This window comes from Sander lucioperca, chromosome 4, assembly GCF_008315115.2.
Source record: "Sander lucioperca isolate FBNREF2018 chromosome 4, SLUC_FBN_1.2, whole genome shotgun sequence".
NCBI classification, from domain to species: Eukaryota; Metazoa; Chordata; class Actinopteri; order Perciformes; family Percidae; genus Sander; species Sander lucioperca.
In genome coordinates, this window is record NC_050176.1 from 20,203,169 (window position 1) to 20,225,346 (window position 22,178).

Here is a 22,178-nt window from a genome sequence, read left to right on the forward strand (position 1 = left end):
CTAATCAAGACAGCTGCACATCCACTTGTAAACATGCGATCCCTCTCCCTTTTATTTCTTCTTATGGCTATTTGCATGCTAATACTATACTTAGGCTGGGTTATTCTGCTTTTTTTTTGGAACAGGCTATTTCTCAATAGATTGCCATATAAATGCTAATTTCTGTTATACCTACAGGTATATGTTGCTTTCATCTCAAGACTTAAAATATAGATGCCATGAGTCAGTATTAGCAGAGGCCTTTATTGGAAATATAGGCTATCGAATTGTGTAGAAACTGGCAAGATGAAAGTGGCAAGTCTCAGTGTGTTTTGTAGTCAGTGCTGATGGGCTCTTTAAACAACCAAGCGGAGAAAACATCATACTGTTACATTCAGCGATTGAAGTCTATTCTTCTTATCGAAATATTATTTTACACAGAGACAACATCAGATAAACAAGTGCAGATAACACATAGAACAGATGTAGGACATAGGAGTGTCTGTTTGTATGCGTGTCTGAGTGTTTGTTGTGAATCTATGCAGAAGGGAAAGTTGTGATGAGGTCGTGTCCCTCCGGTGGTCTCATTCTAGCGCGAGCGTGAGTCTCACAGTACAGCTGCCCCTCCACAAAGAAATAGCCCTTCTGTTTGAGGTTGACATCACAGTCGGAGCACACAAAGCAACCAGGGTGACGATATTTGTCTCGTGCTTTCACCACCGTCCCGCTGTAGCAGAAAAGACAGAGAGGGAGATGTCAAAAGCAAAGAATAGTCTATGTGTGTAGTGCTGTAGTAATAGTTAAGTTAGTATATTATACTATAATAATCAGGGCTTTAAATTAACTTTTTTGATCACCAGCCAAAACGGCTAGTAGATTTTTAAAGTTACCAACCAGTCAGATTTTTTCACGAGCCAAATTTTTACTAATTTTAAATAACTAAATTTAAAATGACATTACTACTTAATTTTAATTCATTAAGTTTGTCTTCTTCGTTTCAGTGTAGCTGGTAATTTGGCACGTAGCCAATGGATGGTTGTACGACACATCACAACATAGTGTTCATGAGAAATGTAGGATTAGTATTACAAGCAGTATTGCCAGATAAACATTGCGTTTCCTAGCCAAACACACACAAAACCGCCACAATTTCTTGGCAGGAAAACAAACCAATCTGCAAACACTGACTTGTCGCATTGTTACTGCAGAGTTATTTGCTTCATTCATCACCAGCCAAATGGGCTAGTAACTTTACAATGTTACCCACCAAAGTTAATTTTTACCCGTATTTGGCGGGTTGGCGTGTGTCAATTTAAAGCCGTGATAATAATACACACTCCCTAATGGGTCACTGACATAAGTGACCTGAAAGCAGCACATAGACTGCACCGATTTTCAATGGGATTGTCTCATTTTTCAACAGACAAAAACCTGTGCTGTCACAATAATTTGAATGATACCATAGTAAATAACAATACAAATTCAACACATAGTGGCGTTAAGGAAGGTAAAGAAGAATCAGATTTATTAAACAACAATGCACAGAAACTGAACTGTCTACTTACATACAAAACTGTTACAGTAGCTCTTTATTACCCTATTATATTGCATTTAGAACAACCTAATAAATGTTTTATAACACACTAATAATTTTTTAAAGATTATTTTTAGGGCATTTTTAGGCCTTTATTGACAGGACAGCTGAAGACATGAAAGGGGAGGGACAGCGGGGAATGACATGCAGCAGAGGGCCGCAGGTCGGAGTCGAACCCTGGCCGCTGCGTCGAGGAGTAAACCTCTTTATATAGGCGCCTGCTCTACTAACGGAGCTATCCGGGCGCCCATAATGACACTTTTGAAGTGTTTATTAATGTATTAGTCAATCATGATAATGCCTATGACTATAACTGGTGTATAAACAGTTACTTTAATGAATACTTGATAACACAATAACTCATAAATATAGGCTATTATACAGTGGCACTCATAAGTTTATGAACCCATACTAAAGAGGAATAAAAAAATCATCTTTTGGAAAGTACCCCATGCCAATCTCTAGGTATGGTGAAGGGTATGTGATGATGTGGGGCTATTTTAATTCCAAAGGCCAAGGGAACTTTATCAGGATGCATAGTATCCTGGATCCATGAAATAACTGGCCTTTAAAAATAAAAATCTGCTTTCCTCTATGGGAATTTAACATAGGGGTGTACTTACTTATGCCCCCTGTATTTTAAGGAAGAACATTTATGTATTTACGATACATTATTCATTCACAAAGAAAATTGGTGTCCTTAAAGGTTGGATTTTTCCTCATTTCTTTTAATTAAGGCATTAAGATCAATTTCCAAACGATGATTTCTTTATTCCTCTTTTTAGTCAACTTTAGCATGGGTTCCTAAACTTATGAGTGCCACTGTATATAATTACATTATGTATGATTACATTAATACACGTCTTAACTATTAATACCCATGTACAGTAATTCACAGGCTGATTACAGATGATTGTGAATGCATATGATTTAAGTTATGTGGCAATACTTTTTTAAATTTACATTAGTTAGGACTTGGAAAATGCCTGGGAGAGTAACTAAAAAGCTCTTTTAGTTTATTTATTTGATATCAGGATTTGATTTAGGTTTATGCGGTCAATGAAAAAAATGATTGCTATATTTGTAAAACAATGTATCTGCATAAAGGCATAACATGTTCTGATTTATGGAATGGGCGTGTTATAACAGTGCAATTATTTGCAGTAGCCCTGCAATAAGCAGTACTTTATGAAGCTTAATGCTTATTTATGTTCAGAAAAAAAGGGGTGTTAATTAATTTGTATACAAGCTATAGTTTGTGTTGTTGTTGTTGTTGTTGTGGACTGTATTGTTCCTATACTGTTCTCCACCCTTTTTTTGTATTGACTCATGGATGCTCTAAATGTGAATCACAGATGATTTCTTGCTATTTTTACTCACACAATCCCATTCCCACACTTGTCGCACACGGGCAGTTTCTGCAGGTTTCCTGTGGGTGGAGTTGGCCTGGTTGTGGGAGCTTTTACTGTCCTTGTCACAATGGGACGAGTGCCTGCCCACATGGGAGAGAGACCACTCAACAAAACAATGCTGTAGATATACACGAGCACATGAATAAAAACAAAACACTCAAGAGAAATGAGGCAGGGACACTTGTAGCCTCTTTAATCCTAAATGAATGCTTCCTTATAGGGTATAAGCATATTTCATAACTTCAACTCTATCACGACTCATTTTTATAACACAAGTAATAAAGAAAACTGTATGCAACAGTACATCTCCCTCATGAGAGAAATTGTTCAATATTGAATAAAGCTGCATATAATCTGAAATAATCGGATTCGTCATCTGTGAGCATCTCCATCATCCATTTCCAGATATCGTCGTATGTCAAAAACACACGGAGGAGTGATTTTGTAATGATGTATTGTGTTAACACAAGTTGAATAAGGGAAAAGGGGGTGTGGCTTAATTACATATTGTGTAGCATGTTGTGTAAGTTATAAGACCGGTTAGTCATACAGGGTCAAAGGAATTGCATAAATGATTTCAATGATGTTATTTTCATATTTGTTCTCTTTAAGCTTATGAATGGAATTTACTGGATTAATTGTTTATGCCACAGTTAGTAGGTCAACAAATGTCATTCAGTAAATTCAGCTGTAGTGTAAGAGTTACAGCAGGTTGGTCATAGGGTTCCTCTTGTCCACATGTCAAAGTTTCTTTGAGCAACACACTGAAGCCACAAAATTGTTCCTGATGTGTGTATGGGAGGTAAAAATAGAAGTCGCTTTGAAGAAAAGTGATGAAGAATTTAAAAACATTTGCTGCTGCACCTTATTAAACAGCTCTAACTACAACTATCTACTCCAGCCCTAATAACTCCTAATGTAATGTAGTATAATTTAACTGAATCTTTAAATACGGCAACAATGATATTCCTAAAACAAAATAAACTGCATCTCATGATGAGACAATTGCAGTAGTATTGCAAAATAGTTTTAAAGACCCTGAAAACTTTTCTTCAAATCTTATCACATTAAATAGTCATTAGTAAATATGCAACAAAGTAAAAAAAAAAAACATATTTAGGTATTATGTGAAATCAACTTTTTCTCCCAACACAACCGCTCTCTTCAAACCCCTGAGAAGAGTTCAGAGAAAAAAAATGAATTAAAAAATCTCTGTGAACTGATAAAAGCAGCCTGCCCTCTCCCAGACAACGACTGTATGGGTTGATTCTGCATGCAGCTCATAAGGAACCACATTTATGTTTATAGTTAGGCGGCGACCTCTCCTGGCTGTAGTGATAACCGCGAGAGCAAACAAGGAAGTGAGGTGGTGGATGAGTCAAACGAGCACAGGACTTTCACTCAGAAGACAAAGGTTCGTGCCCCATGTGAAACCAAAAGTCAACTGTCATTTTAAAATAACTTGAGTTTTACAGACCTGTGACGCTAAACAGCCGTGATCAGTGACGGACTGGGATCAAAAAACGGCCCTGGCATTTGCAATAGAGTGCGGATCAGGCCGCATTTTTCTGTCCGAGCCTGGCCCACGTCCGACAGAGCAGTAACCGAACCCGGCCCAAGCACGACAGGCATTAAGATATTTATGTCCGAGCCCGACCCGAGCCTGACACATACGTTTGTTTGTGTGGAAAGCCCGCTTTTATTAAGCAACTGTAGGAAGGCATTTGGAAATGTCAACAGATGAGCGCATCAGCGCACACGGGGCAACAAGCACATGTTAACACAGGCGCGCACCTACATAATAAGCTTTTTTAAATTTAAAATGTTCAGTGCCTTATCACGCTAATGTGACCGAGCCTGACTGTTTCTAAATATTTGTCCGAACCCGGCCTGGCCCATCGGGTCCCGACGTGTCCCGACGTGTCCCGACGTGTCCCGACGGGCTCGGTTCGGGTATCCATCCTCTAATTTGTAACACACCGGCCCTATTTTTGTCAATAACCTAGCTTGGAAAATAGTAACTCTGCCTTCCAAGTGAATCTTTCCATGCACCTCGCCGCAGTACAATCTTGAATATCTGTGGCTGCAAAAAACAATTAACCAAAGACATATTATCAGTAGTGGCCCATAGGGGTCCATTGGGGGGTGGCCCTTCTGGCATTTGCCCAAATTCCTGATGGCCAGTCCGTCACTGTCCGTGATATCGCGTTCCTTACTTATTTTAGTAGTTTTACGTGACAAATTTAAGCCAATCCCTGATGTTTTACTAATTCACTTAAGTATTTTTGGTTGCCTAAACTTAGTTTTGTTTCACAACATTTACTACGTGTTTAAAACTGCGCCCGTCATGTTAAATAGAATGGTCATATGATTACAGTCCCATGATTAAACTGCCACCATGCAGCAGTAAATCAAACGGCATATTGTGTTGCTTTGGGAGTCTTTGAATCAACCAATAAAGTCGTTTAGGTATGAGGATGTGTTCATGCAGAACCCCATAACTCACAGTAAAAAGCTGATTTAGAAAATGAGTTCTCAAGGCCTTTAAAACATCTGTGTGTTTCCATGATGAGGTGTTGCGTCTTTTTTGGCTGACAATAAAATTACAAGTACTTCTCTGCACTGGTAATCATTTCAACCCCTAACATGTTTTTGTGTAGTGGAGGTATCGTCTGGGAAAGATGAAGAGCTCACCATCACTGTCAATAAATTCCTGCAGGGCTTTGAAGGAGCCAGACTGCCGAGGCTCCTGGGGCTCCGCCTGGTCGTTCTGTAACATCTGGTACACGTCAGAATCCTCGATGCTGGTCAAAGTCCTGTGGCTGAGCAGCACATTCAGACACACACACACACACACACACACACAGTACAATACCTGGTCAGGATACAAACACAAATGCACATTCTACTATCCGTGGTGGAAGAAGTATTCACACCCTTCACTTAAGTAAAAGTACTCATAGCACACTGTGAAAGATACTCCACTACAAGTAAAAACATTGCATTCAAAACCTTATTTAAGTCAAGGTATGTGAGTATTATCAGCCAAATTTACTTAAAGTATTAAAAGTCAAAGTACTCTGCAGAACAATGGTGCTCAAATGATGTTTTTGGATTAAAGGTGCTCTAAGCGATGTTGGGTGATGTCACTTCTTGTTGACGTTCAAAGTATTTTCAAATAAAACGAGGCTAGCTCGCCCCTCCCTCCTCCTCATCCCATCCCGTCTCCCTCCCTTCCGCACACTAACCCCCCAACCCCCACCCCCAAATCCTTCTTGTCGGTTATTTGCTGGAACACTTTTTGTTATGTTTGGTGGTGCAGGTTGGCCAGTTTGTTTTTTTTGGTGTTTGTGGAGCCTGGGCTGTCTACAGAGACCACGTTTTTTTTTACAGTGTGTTCAGGGGACAGGCATTTCGCAGATAGTGAGGAGATGTTTGCTGTATGTGACAAAAAAATGTTGTAGCCTAAAAAACTCGTCACATCGTTTAGAGCACCTTTAATATTACTGCTGCATGTGTGTGTGTGTTGCTTTTTACTTCTGTAGATGTTTAAGGTTGTGCTAATTTTAACTCCTTTATATTCTGTTGGGTTGTTTAATCTAATGCATCATATTCTATAAGATCACCATATATTTGTAGCGTTGCTGTCCTGTGAGAATCGCATATCTCTTTAAAAAAAAGTTACCTTTTCATGAGCTCAGAAAAAACGCATTTATATTTTATAAATTATACTTTATTATATCATTACTATTTCATTTTCTTATGAAGTAGGAGAATATACACCACATTTTAATCACCAAAGATATGTGGTTTCCATGGGACAGGAAGGGTATGAAAAATTGTAATCTGAAAAATATTTAGTAATTAAAGCAGTCAGACAAGAGTAGAAGTATAAAGTTGCGTCAAATGGAAATACTCAAGTACTTACGTAAATGTACTTAGTTCCATTCCACCACTGTCACTAACTATGACACAGCACTGCTTTGGTCTATAGGTTGCCATACTTAATGACTTCTTTTTCCCAGACCTTCCTAAGTCAATTTTATTCATTCATGCTAGTGGCAGAAATGATGTATTGCAATCTTAACTGCATTACCCTGAGGTTTTTTTTTTTTTAAAACTTGTGGTGAAGCAGAGCAGGTGAGAACAACCAGCTGGAGATTACAGAGCTACAACATAGCGAGTCAACCTTAAAAGGAGAAAAATGCTTAGATGCTAAATGTGGGATGAGGAAGAAGGTTCATGAGCTGAACCACAAGTAGGAAAATGAGAAAGGAAAGAGGAAGATTTTAGCTGAGTTTTACAGCATGCTGATTCTACAACATGCCCTTTTTATGCAAATTGTAATATATTTTTTCATAATCATGTTCTGGTTTGCGGCTTCTTGTGGTTATGAATACATTACAAATACATCTTTACTTTTCCATGTAAAGCAGCCTAGAAGTGATGCAGAGTGAGTCTATTTTGTATCGGCCGACATGACTTATAGGTGTGATGTATGGTTTATTCAGAATGTGTGGTTATGCCATGGACAGATTCATTCCTGTGGGCTGTGTTAATATATTCTCAGTGTGACACACCATATATCAGGTACCCTAATGAAATCCACATGAGGGGACGGCTGAAAGCTAACATACTGTAGTGCATCTGTGGCTGTGTTAAGCTACTCAGCTGACACATTCAAACAACAAAAAGAGTGACTGGGAGATTCAGGAGGAACAGGTGGACTTCAGTGAATGTGTGTTAGTAGCCCTTTCAGGCTGTAATGATCATTAGTTATACACCAGAAAACACAACTGGATACACTGCTATTCTAAGATCTTTACCATTATTAGGGAAAAACATTCAGCCTCCTTTTTCAGCTATTTTGTATATATTTGTTTCTGTTTCTGTATTATTGTTTATTCTTATTAATGTTTAATATGTTTGTTTGTTTATGCATGCACCAAATACCAAGGCAAATTCCACGTGAGTGTAACTTACCGTGGCAATAAACGCTTTTCTGATTCTGATTCTAAGGGTGGCACTAGTTAAAAAGCTATTTCTGTTAAAACAGTTAGGCAATTAATGAGTAGTTTAGTGATAGAATATTGTAAACTTGGATCAACTCTTTTTCAGAGATTTTGTCAGACAAAACAAACTAAATTATTTTATTCTACTATTCTCAATAATTTTTTATAAAAAACTAATCATTGACTTGAAAAAGAAATCATAATGAGAAAAAAATGTGCTTCTGCCCTAAGGCCAACTAATGTAGTAGCATGCTAAAACGCTTATTATATTCAACATGTGAGCAATGTTAGTCGTTAGCATGATGACAAATGTTAGCATGCTTGCTAGTAAATCTTAGAAGTATAAGATAATTGTAAATATATAAATTGGTCATGGTTAGATGAAAAGTCAGGGGAAACACCATTCCAATGAAAGTTCCTCACTGGGCACTTATCAAAAAAAAAGATATTCAATCTTCTGCATATTTGGGCCCAGACCTTTGAGCCAGCTGACTCCCTGCACATGTCTGGCAAAAAATAGACTCATTTGGCTCTTTGAGATATTTTTATTTTAACCTACTGGTTCAAACACTGATAATACAAAGAGTAGTTTTGCAGTGTTTTGTGCAACACATTCTCATGAACGGGTCCGTATGATATCGTACAAAAATGTATGCACACCAAAACGTATGATATCCTACAAAATTAGGAGACTGCTGGCTAGTCCGCCACGCCGGCTAGTCCGCCACGCCGGCTGGTCCGCGACGCCGGCTGGCTATGAGCTCCATGACGCCGAGCGGCAGTTGCTAGTTGCTGCTACAGAGCTTTGTGACGCTGGCTACAGACCTCCATTGTATCACCCCCCCCACACACACACACACATACACACACACACACACACACACACACACACACACACACACACACACACACACAACAAACCCTGCTAAATCAGTAATTTCATTATCTGATAATCTCTGAGCTAACTACTGAACAACGTCAGCTAACATTGTTTGACACTATTAACACTATGATGGAACTAAAACTGACACTTTATAAGTCTCAGTAATAACGACCAATTTGACACAATGTTCTAACATTCAGCAATTTTAGTTGCTTACGTTTCAATTTGGGTTCTAATCTGCGCCATGGAATTACCAACTTCTTCTCTGGGGACTACCAACGTTACAAATTACAGTGCTTAACTTTTGGTAGCTTTTTGAACGAATGGTTCATGAGAACAGGCTGGTTTTGTGACAAACAATATCCATCAGCTATTTCTTTTGTAATAATTGTGTATGGCAAAATGTCATTTTGGGCCCATGTGCGTCAGATGACTTGCAATTCCAGTTGTGTCCACTACGGCAGAATGAATGCAAAGCCTAGCGCTGTTCCTGAGGGCAAATTTCATGTACCCAGGGGTGTTGGACTGGGGGGAAAAAGGGGACTGAGTACCCAGGGCCCTCATGTGAGGAGGACCCAAAAAGATGCTAGAATGAATAGCTGTGGATGCGGGGAGGGACCCATAGAAAATGCCTTTCTACAGGGCCCAGAATTTTGTGCTACGCCCCTGCATGTATCTGAGACCAACACGCAGACAATTGAACAGGCTGAATGACTAAGTAACATCTCTCAAGCCATATTGCTATTGCTAGCATGACTATTAGCATAATCAGTGTATAACAACTCACAAGCTGTTAGTTGCTGTATGGTGCAGGGCTTTGAAAAGAACCTGACTGCCATGTTTTAGCTGTAGATAAAGTGAGAAGCGTCACCTCTCAGGCTTGGGTAGAACCAGGCCTCGGATCTGGCCCTCCATGGCGTCCTGGATGTTGCCTGAGGAGTAGAGGCCTATGGGGGTGTTGTAGGCTGAACTGACCACCTGATGCGTGTCATCGATGTTCGCTGCTGCAACAAACGGCTGAGCTTTCCGGTTGTGAGCAATGCCAATAGGTTTATATTCCTGTAGAGAGAAGAAGGAAGCAAGGACATTATTGAGACAATCGTTTGATAATCATGTGAAAAAAGATATCTACCATAATCTTCAAAAAACGTGAAGTCATTTCTCAAACTCTCTTACGAACCTGATGTTCTGCTTCCAGGTTGATTTTATATGGGTGAACTTTACCGTCCTGCACAGCTCGTGGGGACCACAGTCTTGATTCATTCCTGGAAATAGAGAACAGATCCTGGTGAGAAGGTCACCACAACATGACTGATGAACTGACTGTTGAATGAGTCTTTTTTTGAGTCTGTGAGTGTGTGTGAGTTGTATAATCCCATATCCAAACTGAAAAGGTGAAAAAACTATGCCAGAGTCATAAGCCAAACCAAATTCACCTGATTTTATGGGTGTGCTTTTGAATACTGTCCCATAATGCAAATCACAAAAGTAGTTTTAAACTAAATTCAGGTGGTGGAGGTAAAGCTACATATTGTGGAATTACATTTTCATTTTCACATTTACATTATCATTTGAATTAAGTCCTCTATAGGCTTCCATAGTAACATGAAGATTAGGATGTTGTTCATACTGTACAGCAGTACAGTATGTAAATTAATTACTGGACCATTTTACACCTCCAAAAAGTATGTACATAAAACGCTCACAAAAAGAAAACACTCCGGTGACGACGATTTAACTAGCGACTACAGTAGTGATTACAAGTCGACAATACTTTGTTTTAAGGATTACAAGCCAAAACGGTTGGGAACTGCTGCTGTACAGTATCAGTATGTATTATGGTATCAGGACACATTTATTGACACTTGGATATGGGCCTACTGGACACAGTAAAAGCAACAACAGTACAATATTTAATCCAATACAACTCGCGCTGTCGTAGAATTGAATCAACAGCTGTCTGAAACAAAAATGGAACAATATTGGTCATTATTGCAAGGCTAGTCTTTATCCACGACATTCCACTTCTGGGATTGCTCCGTCCGCCCCGGATATTCTGCCGGGTTTCACTCTTTTCGGCCCAATGTCCGTCACCTTCCACTTTCTTTGTGTCGGCATTCTAAACTCTGGTGGATTTCTGAGGACTATGGTTAACTGTTCCTAGCTAGCTAGACTATCTGTCCAATCTGAGTTTTCTCTCACACGACTAAAATAACTTTTGAACGTACACATGTTCCACCAAAACAAGTTCCTTCCCGAGGCTATTTTGCAGCCGCACCGGGGCTCTGTCCGGTGCTTACCCCCAAAACGATTGTGATTGGTTTAAAGAAATGCCAATAAACCAGAGCATGTTTTTCTCCCATCCCGGAATGCTGTGTGGACTAGCCAGACCCTCCTTGGCAGTGCTGTGGAGGAAGGTCTGGCAAAGCGAGACTATTGCAAGGCTAATGTATTACATTTCATTTTACTGTGCAGGTGTTGCCTCTACTGTGTCCACCACCTGTTTGTGCATGCTTTTTGTGTCTGCATGTAACCTTTCAACAGTAAGACCGAGCCGGTTGCTGGCCTCTTTTATCTTGTTCTGGGCTTCACAGTGCAGCATGTCTGTGGCTGGGACTCCCTCGATGGCCAGGATGACGTCACCGGCACACAAGTTGGCTATAGCGGCCTTACTGCCGGGGGTGACCTGGAAGTGAGGAAAAGGAATACATAACAGAAATGCAGACATTTTATTTTGATTCCTTTGCTAATTTATTACCCATTTGTACATTAAGAAAGCAGAGGAACTGATGATTTCAACAAAAAAGAAAAAGAGCAGATAAGCCAGTTCTCTTGATTTGCTTGAACACCCGCCCCCCCCTCCCCTTTTTTACATTACTGAATATTAGTTTAATCCCTTGAAAAATAAAACTATAGAGAAATATTTTTCTAAATTTGTATAATTCATTTTGAGTTTGAACCATAAACAAAAATATGCCTTGCTCAAATTTGATGACTGATGTGGGTCGTGAGAAGTTTGGGACCTAAAAACAGAATCATAGGGCAGAAAAGGTATTAAAGTTATTTTGATCCTGTTAGTTTTGTATTAGACATATAAACACATAATGTTCGGTTGCCAGATAAAATTCCTCCTTTCATCCTGCCGACAACACCAAGAAGCCACTTTGAGACTCAAAAAGGTCACACAGGTTGGAAAACACTTGATTAGAGACATAATTCCAAAATAATAATAATTGTATTGTGCAATATGTGAGTTAACTGGTTGCAGTGCTCAATTGTATTTTAATAGTGACTTACCTGTCTGTCATTTTAAAGAGGAATATTGTTTATACAATTTATATGTACTTCTTTGGAATCACGTCTCTTATCATGTTTTTCTCTAACCTGTGTGACCTCTTTGAATCTCAAAGTGGCTAAAACTCAGTTTTTCAACTTTCCTGGGGGAAAAATTCCCCCGACACTACAAACTAACCCCCACTCCTGCTACACCATGGTGTGTGAAACTGGCATACATATCTGATTTTCTCAAGTGTCAAGTAGTTCATTCAGTTTTTATTCCACAGACCAAATGTTGGAGGTTTATATCTTGCCCTTTAACTAGTACAAGTCTTCTAGCAATAAGGGTTCCTTGTATTTCAATTGAGGCAGAGATGTTGCAGGTTGGAAGATTAAGTTATTGTTAAGTTCTTCTATTATTTTTTTTTTTCAATTTATAAAGGGTCCAATACTACAGATATACAAAATAATAAAGAGATTATACTGTTCTTATACAAAAACTTATATAAAAAACGAGGTAGAGATGATGTGACCCTGCCCGGAGGAAGCCCGGGGCCCCCGTCTGGAGCCAGGCCCAGATGGAGGGCCCGTCAGCGAGCGCCTGGTGGCCGGGTTTGCCATGGAGCCCGGCCGGGCATAGCCCGAAAAAGCTACGTGGCACCTCTCTCTCCAACCCATGGGCCCACCACCTGTGGGAGGAACCGCTGGGGTCGGGTGCGCTGCCACATGGGTGGCAGGGAAGGTCAGGGGCCTCGACGGACCAGACCCGGGCAGCAGACGCTGGCTCTGGGGACGTGGAACGTCACCTCTCTGTGGGGGAAGGAACCGGAACTTGTGCGGGAGGTGGAGCGCTACCAGTTGGATCTGGTGGGGCTTACCTCTACGCACAGTCTCGGTTCTGGAACCATACTCCTGGATAGGGGTTGGACTCTTTTCTTCTCCGGAGTTGCCCAGGGTGTGAGGCGCCGGGCGGGTGTGGGGATACTCACAAGTCCCCGGCTGAGCGCCGCTACGTTGGAGTTTACCCCGGTGGACGAGAGGGTTGCCTCCCTACGCCTGCGGGTTGTGGGGGGGAAAACTCTGACTGTTGTTTGTGCGTATGCACCAAACAAGAGCTCGGAGTATTCGGCCTTCTTGGAGACCCTGAATGGAGTCCTGTATGGGGCTCCAGTAGGGGACTCCATAGTTCTGCTGGGGGACTTCAACGCGCACGTGGGCAATGATGGAGACACATGGAGAGGCGTGATTGGGAGGAACGGCCTCCCTGATCTAAACCAGAGTGGTTGTTTGTTGTTGGACTTCTGTGCTAGTCATGGATTGTCTATAACGAACACCATGTTCGAACATAGGGATGCTCATAAGTGTACTTGGTACCAGAGCACCCTAGGCCAAAGGTCAATGATCGATTTTATAATCGTTTCATCTGATCTGAGGCCGTATGTTTTGGACACTCGGGTGAAGAGAGGGGCAGAGCTGTCAACTGATCACCATCTGGTGGTGAGTTGGGTCAGAGGGTGGGGGAAGACTCTGGACAGACCTGGTAAACCCAAACGGGTAGTGCGGGTGAACTGGGAACGTCTGGAGGAGGCCCCTGTCCGACAGACTTTCAACTCACACCTCCAGCGGAGCTTTTCGTGCATCCCTGTGGAGGCTGGGGGCATTGAACCCGAGTGGACAATGTTCAAAGTTTCCATTGCTGAAGCTGTGGCGGGGAGCTGTGGTCTTAGGGTCTTAGGTGCCTCAAGGGGCGGCAACCCACGAACACCGTGGTGGACACCGGTGGTCAGGGAAGCCGTCCGACTGAAGAAGGAGTCTTTCTGGGATATGTTATCCCAGGGGACTCCGGAGGCAGTTGCAAGGTACCGAAGGGCCCGAAGGGCTGCAGCCTCTGCCGTGAAAGAGGCAAAGCAGCGGGTGTGGGAGAAGTTCGGAGAAGACATGGAGAAGGACTTTCGGTCGGCACCAAGGTGCTTCTGGAAAACCGTTCGCCACCTCAGGAGGGGGAAGCGGGGAACCATCCAAGCTGTGTACAGTAAGGATGGGACGCTGCTGACCTCAACTGAGGAGGTAATAGGGCGGTGGAAGGAGCATGGTAGAGGCAGAGCTGGAGGATGATGGGGGATTGTCGTCAATTTCCCTGGTGGAAGTTGCTGAGGTAGTTAAACAACTCCACAGTGGCAAAGCCCCAGGGATTGATGAGATCCGTCCAGAAATGCTTAAAGCTCTGGGTGTGGAGGGGTTGTCTTGGTTGACACGCCTCTTCAACATTGCGTGGAAGTCGGGGACGGTGCCTAAGGAGTGGCAGACCGGGGTGGTGGTTCCCCTTTTCAAAAAGGGGGACCAGAGGGTGTGTGCCAATTACAGGGGTATCACACTTCTCAGCCTCCCCGGTAAAGTCTACTCCAAGGTGCTGGAAAGGAGGGTTCGGTCGATAGTCGAACCTCAGGTTGAAGAGGAACAATGCGGATTCCGTCCTGGTCGTGGAACAATGGACCAGATCTTTACTCTCGCAAGGATCCTGGAGGGAGCCTGGGAGTATGCCCAACCGGTCTACATGTGCTTTGTGGATCTGGAGAAGGCGTATGACCGTGTCCCCCGGGAGACACTGTGGGAGGTGCTGCGGGAGTACGGGGTGAGGGGGTCCCTTCTCAGGGCCATCCAATCTCTGTACGACCAAAGCGAGAGCTGTGTCCGGGTTCTCGGCAGTAAGTCGGACTCGTTTCAGGTGAGGGTTGGCCTCCGTCAGGGCTGCGCTTTGTCACCAATCCTGTTTGTAGTATTTATGGACAGGATATCGAGGCGTAGTCGGGGTGGAGAGGGGTTGCAGTTTGGTGAGCTGGGGATCTCATCGCTGCTTTTTGCAGATGATGTGGTCCTGATGGCATCGTCGGCCTGTGACCTTCAGCACTCACTGGATCGGTTCGCAGCCGAGTGTGAAGCGGCTGGGATGAGGATCAGCACCTCTAAATCTGAGGCCATGGTTCTCAGCAGGAAACCGATGGAGTGCCTTCTCCAGGTAGGGAATGAGTCTTTACCCCAAGTGAAGGAGTTCAAGTACCTTGGAGTCTTGTTCGCGAGTGAGGGAACAATGGAGCGGGAGATTGGTCGGAGAATCGGCGCAGCGGGTGCGGTATTACACTCAATTTATCGCACCGTTGTGACGAAAAGAGAGCTGAGCCAGAAGGCAAAGCTCTCAATCTACCGGTCAGTTTTCGTTCCTACCCTCACCTATGGTCATGAAGGCTGGGTCATGACCGAAAGAACGAGATCCAGGGTACAAGCGGCCGAAATGGGTTTCCTCAGGAGGGTGGCTGGCGTCTCCCTTAGAGATAGGGTGAGAAGCTCAGTCATCCGTGAGGAGCTCGGAGTAGAGCCGCTGCTCCTTCGCGTCGAAAGGAGCCAGTTGAGGTGGTTCGGGCATCTGGTAAGGATGCCCCCTGGGCGCCTCCCTAGGGAGGTTTTCCAGGCACGTCCAGCTGGGAGGAGGCCTCGGGGAAGACCCAGGACTAGGTGGAGGGATTATATCTCCAACCTGGCCTGGGAACGCCTCGGGATCCCCCAGTCGGAGCTGGTTAATGTGGCTCGGGAAAGAGAAGTTTGGGGTCCCCTGCTGGAGCTGCTACCCCCGCGACCCGTTACCGGATAAGCGGAAGAAGATGGATGGATGGATACTGTTCTTATAACACATTATTGACATTTGGATGAATCCCAAAGCTATATATTCTAATGTGGTCAGCCAGAAAACAAAAAGCTCTGCCTTTTCACTTTCTATCTTTCTATAAATCCCATTCCAGCAGTCAAGTCCAGTATGTACAGGTGGGTAGCCTTGTGAAAAGTTTAGGTCTGTTCTCCATCACTGGCACTTCATCTCTTAATACACAACTCAACCGTGAGGCCCCTGGTTCATGTTCCCCTGCCGGGATCCCAGCTTTATTTGATTTTTTTTTTCCTTTCTCTGAGTCTCACCTGGCCTAAATACTCCTGCGAAACACAAAACACAGACAGTCAAACTCATAACAGAAAAAAAAAACTCCGGCCATTCATGACCTAAATCTGCAAATGTTGCACCACATGCACTCTGAAACACAAATTGCTCTCTGAGCTGAGGTTGGCCTGGTTGGTATGCATGTGTGTAAACTGCCCGTCCCTTGTCATGGAGATAAAGTAAACATGCGCTGCTTTCCACTAAATGACAGCATCCAGATGGAACATATATTCTGCTGGCCAGGAAGTGATCAAGATTAATAAGAAGAGAGCCATCAGGGTCACAGAAAATACCTGAGGAGGCAGCTTCAATCCCAACCGTACATTCACATAGGTCATGACCTATGCTCAGCCATATTGCATTACGGGACATAGGAAACTCATACACTGGGTTGTTGCTTGAAACTTGAATTAGGGCATCTGCCTATAAATAACTGTGGATGAAAGTGCTGAGGGGATGTCTCATGCTGCCAAAGAGGGAGCAGTAATTTACAGTGGAGCATTTGTTGGAGCGCTGCTGTCTGACTGTATGTTTTACTGCTCTGAATTCTGTTACCTGAATCTGTGGCACAACTGTGCTTTTTGGATTGCATTGGATTCTTTTGTTTCCATGCAGCTCAGTCGTCATGTCAAACATTTGTCTATGTTTAAATTTCAGCCATCTTTTCCTTTTTTCTTTCTGTCTGTTTTCTTTCATGCTTCCTTTCATCCAACTTTCCTTTTCTCTTCCTATGTTCTTTGCTGCTTCCTCTATCCTTATTTATTTACTTTTCCCCTGGCATCCTTTTTTCTTCTTCTGTCTTTCCTTTCTTCTTTTCCAACTGCAACTGATCTGCAAGCATGAACATCCCCAAAACTGAAGAAGCAAACGAACAAACTTAAAAACTAAATTATTCTGTTCGTCCCTGTGAGTACTGTTACTTTGGATACTTAAAGGTCCAATGTGTAGGAATTTCTCCCATCTAGCGTTGAGATCATATATCGCAATCAACTCTCTTGCACTACGCAGTTCAAAGTACATATTACAGCTACGGTAGCCTTCACGCTTCAAAAAGCCGGTCTCTTGCTCTTTTCAATATCATCAGTTAGCGGCACCTGTGAGTTTATCATGTGACAGCGAAAACGCGAAAGGCAGAGCAGTATGTCCTGTATGTCCCTTCCCGGCTAATGTATTTCAAGATGGCGCATGCATATGGAGCGTCTACCCCAGTTCATGCAAATGCAAATGTAAAGTTTCAAGCCAAAAGGAATACTTGGAATTGATGGTGGTGGTAAATATTCATGAAAGAGGACAAGTTTGTGAACGGGCAACACAGATTTTGATAATGAACAACTAAACATGTTACACACTGGACCTTTAACATTTAGGTAAGTAGAAAGAGTAATGCAATGCAATGTAAGAATGAATGAAGTGAGGAACCAAAAAAGGAACGAGAGAATCCAGTTACAGTATTACGCTTTCCAAGAAGTACAGCACTGGGGAAGCCAATCTGACGGGTTGAAATCCTTGTCACTAGAAGGAGTATTCCAGCTATCCAGTAGTAGACTTAAAGCTGCACTAATCAATGTTTGTATCAAAAATGGATCAAATGACTGTGTAAAGTAAAAAGGGGTCGCTCTGATTGACAAATCCACAGAACTAGAACTAGAAGAGCACTCGTGGAGCACAGACCTCCGCCAAGGCTATGCTCTCGCAATGTTAACAAAATTGAAAATAATTTGAATCCCCACGTCGTGATTCAGATCAGCTCCAAAATGTAATGTGTTCTTTCTTGGCCCTTGCTACAACCTTCCACCAAGTTTAATAAAAATCGGGCCAATACGTTTTCTGTAATCTTGCTGACAAACACACAAACAAACCGAACCGAAAACATAATCTACTTAGCGGAGGTTATTGTCACCCGACTCTGCAGCCAGACTAAGTTAGCAACTAGCTTGTGAACATAGTGGAGCATTTACTTGCTAAAGAGCCACATATTTCCCTCAGGAGTTGTTGAAGACAAAAACAGAGCAAGAGAACAAAATTGGAGTTGGGTGCCCAGAAACAGGTCTTTGGTGTTTTTTGCCCCCAACGTCTCCTCCCAGGCAGCACAGCAATGGTTATGTTTAGGGTTAAGGTTAGGGTTAGCTACCTGGAAGGCGCCGTTGGAGGGAAAAAAAACACCATCGAGCCCAGAAACACAACTCCAGATGAATGAGTTTGCTGAATGTCTTCATGGGCAAGAAGTTACTAACATTGTGTTTACAGCATGTTGCACTGCCCCCAAGTGAACAAAATAATTTAATGTAGGTATAAAAGTTGGATACATGACAGATTAGAAACAAAAAATAGCCAAAAATTATGCAGCAGAGGCTAAGATACCCTGACTTTGTCCATCGTCTGGGTCAAGCTCCAACAGTGCTGGATCCTATGCTTCCCATAGTGCAACTCAATAGTGTCTTTCATTAGATCATCCTTGCCTGGAAAACTACTGATGCTACCGATGAAGTTTTTAACACAGGCTGACTGCTATAAATTTGTCTCCACGCTCCAGCTAAGTTAACCCTGATGACATCACCAGGGTTATTTTCTCACAGACAGAAGCTCCTCCATGGCTCCAAAGGCCCTGAAGTATACCCCCCATGACATAAAGACCATGTAAACTGATCTCGATGTGTGAACTCGGCGACGTGCCCCTTTAAGGCTGCTGTCTGCTGAAGAAAAAGATGATTATCACTTGTGTTTACTTTCCTAGGCCAGCTGGGAACACTGGCAGGTCATAAAGAGGAGGAGGAGGATGTTCCGGACCAAAAATGGCAGTGAAGGGAGACACTTGTGTTTAATTGAAGCCTCAGGGTTCATTGCAGCGACAATGCCTTCAATTTGTCTCATAGACATTGAATGTACTGAGAAGTTTTATCAAAGCTTTTCACTCTCTTTTATTTAACAAGCCTTTCCTATACAAGTACACTTTAACACATCACTTCATGTATTACTGCTCACATATCGTTTACCCTCCCAGATTCCTCTCTCTCTCTCTCTCTCTCTCTCTCTCTTTTATTCCTCTCCTTCCTCGTCCATCCCAGTCCTCTCTCATCACAGTGTCCACTAACACAACAGGTGTAGGGTTATTGGACAGAGCCAGTGGTTTGGAGACCGAACTATGCTTTCAGTCAGTAGTTCCTAAGGTCCTCCCCTAAATATAGAAATATAGACGCACATAACCCTGACAGAGCGGGATTACTGGGTCTCCTCACATCTGATCCAGTGTGACATCAGGGGATACAGCACACAGAGTCTGGCTGCTGATGAAGACGTCACTGTTCATATTCAGCATGTTTACTTGTATGTAGGCTATGCATTTAACTGTACTGACCTTTGTTGTTTTTTCCCCTAACTATTTATTTAATCCTCTCTTCTGTCTTTCCTTTATTAGTGTATAGTGTAGTGTATATTAATTAGTGTGAATAAGTGAGCTTTAGGGGTACCGGTTGGGGGATTTTGTTACCTTTGGACTCCGGTGCCACCAGAAATTTCTCTGGACGTCCTTCTTTTCGGCTGGATGTCCATTACCTTCCACTTTCTTTGTGTTAGCATTTTAAACTCTGGTACTCTGAGGACTCCTCAGATCTCTGCAGGGTAAATCCAGACAGCTAGCTAGACCATCTGTCCAATCTGAGTTTTCTGTTGCACGACTAAAACAACCTTTGAACGTGCACGTTCCACCAAAACAAGTTCCTTTTACCGAGGCCATTTTGCAGAGGGACTGTTGCTTTGTCCGGCGCTTAGCAGCACCCAAGAAAATTGTGATTGGTTTAAAGAAATGCCAATAAACCAGAGCACGTTTCTCTCCCATCCCGGAATGGTGTGTGGACTAGCCAGACCCTCCTCCACAGCGCTGTGGAGGAAGGTCTGGCAATGTGAGACTGCCTTTGGACAGAGCCAGGCTAGTTGTTTCCTCTTGCTTCCAGACTTTGTGCTAAGCTAAGCTAACCAGCTGCTACATATATACCATACAGACATCAGAGTGGTAGTGATTTTCTCATCTCACCTAGAGAAGGCAAATAAACGTGTTAAGCGTCTCCTTTAAGTGAAAAAAAAAAAAGTTATTTTCATGTGATTCAGTTGCTTGTTGTACTTTGTGTAAACAGGAAATGCCCTATTAGTTTCAGGAAATCATCATTTTCATCAACAGATTTACCAATCTGAATCAGCAGCCACAACCTTCTAAACATTTTCTTTCTAAACCAAGTATCTGTCCAATAAATCATTTGTTCATCCAAAGTATCTGTGATTTGGTTACTGTGAGTTTACTTTAATAAAGTACGGTTATTTTTAGTTTGTAGCTCTTTAGTCAATGTGTCATCTCCCAGCTCTGCCTGTGCTCTCAGTCTACAATAATGACAAGCTGCGTGATGCTGCGTGTTGACCTCAAGCTGACGTTCCCTAGCTCATGAACAGCTGCACCGTTATACTGGACCTATCATAATGACATAACACTGTGCTCATCTTCTCCAATAACTGTCAAATTCATTCTTCTATGTTCTGACTCAACTGTCAGCACGAAATGTCCTGAATGTGTGGAGGATTTAAAGATAAGTGGATTATCTACATCTGGAGGATTCTACCTTTCTTTTTCTTCCAATTTAAAAAAAAAATAAAAATCAGGTTTTAGTCAGAATTAATTAAAACACTCTGTAGGACTGTTTAGGAATAAAGTCGTAACCTTACTGTGCTCAGACATTCTCCAGTCTGAAATCCACATAATGACACATTTGTGTGTGTGTGTGTGTGTGTGTGTGTGTGTGTGTGTGTGTGTGTGTGTGTGTGTGCACATGTCAGAGTACAATGTAAGTTGCTATTTGTATCTAAGCCTCTTGCATTTCCTGTAGCACAGGTGCAAGCCCCATGCCAGGCCAGACAGACTCTTTCTAGAACCAACCCTCCTGGAAACACAATGTTGACACTATAACTAACCAACTAACTTAATCAAATGATCAACCAACAGTAAAGACAGTACAAGCGGGTTGAAAAGTTTTTGATCACGTTATTAAGAGAAAAAAATATTTTGAATCCTTTACTACTTATGTACAGTTCTTATAATAGAGACATCCTGTCACTCACTCACCCTGGAGATGGTCAGGGGCTGGTTAAAGTCCTTTCCTCCTGTCAGGCGAAACCCCCAGGGGGCCGGACCATTCAACACGACATTGAGTGCCATGAGCCTTTAATGTCTCTCCGCTGTTAGATAACAACAGCACAGACGGTAAACTGCACGCTACGGGGAACAAAGTCAAAGAGCAAAGGAATATCAAAGTGATGGAGATTTTGACCCATGTGGGTTGGAGCAGGGGGAGGAGAATGGACAGACCCCACCCCAGGAGTGAAGTAATTGGTCAGATTTTGGAAACTGGCTCCTGGACTGTTCTACCAGCACTTGCTCACCAGTTTTCCTTATTTGTGGAGCACTTTTTCTTATTTCCTTTTTTTTTTCTCTTTTACTACTTCTCTCTCCAAATAGAAAGAAATGTTTTGCCTCTTAAATCTGGTGCTACCAAAGCACCACTCGTCCTAAACAAATCCAGTTTTGGCTCCAAGTCTGCGAGTACCTACATGGACTCTTGTAGACAGAGTGAGGATGTAAACCAGCCCCCCCCCCCCCTCTTCTTCGCTTCTCATCCCTGGGCAGCTCACAGTTTGGCTGGCCACGTCTGGCTCTGGTTGACAGGCCTTGCTGCTCCTGTCCTTATTTGGTCTGGAGGCGCAGCTCCACTCTGAGGCCCTGGAGGTCCCACAGGCACATTCCAGCCACTATTGATCTGGATGGGACCCAGGACTCTCACCCCTGAGCTTGTCAACAATCCAGTTTCAACACAGTTTTTTCGACACAGCATCTCACTTTTCCTGTGTTTATACCAAACAACTGTCTCGGTCGTGTCTGTTAAATATAACTTATTTTATGTTTCTCAAAAGATTTCCTCTAGCCTACAAAAACCTTGTTTATGTGCTCTTTGTTTATGATCACAGTGTTTTATTACAGCCAGCTGAGGAGGGCATG

General features: G+C 42.7%; 1 protein-coding gene across 1 annotated transcript; it reads right to left on the reverse strand.

Annotated features, from left to right (window-relative positions):
• Positions 1-223: 223 nt before the first annotated feature.
• LOC116051756 (PDZ and LIM domain protein 3) lies at positions 224-21,510 on the reverse strand. The gene is made up of 7 exons (XM_031302342.2): positions 21,249-21,510; positions 11,415-11,566; positions 10,061-10,145; positions 9,752-9,939; positions 5,680-5,807; positions 2,954-3,065; positions 224-706 (listed from the first exon to the last, which is right to left on the reverse strand). The coding sequence occupies exons 1-7, from the start codon at positions 21,339-21,341 to the stop codon at positions 517-519; spliced, it is 948 nt and encodes a 315-aa protein (XP_031158202.1). The 5' UTR covers positions 21,342-21,510; the 3' UTR covers positions 224-516.
• Positions 21,511-22,178: the final 668 nt, after the last annotated feature.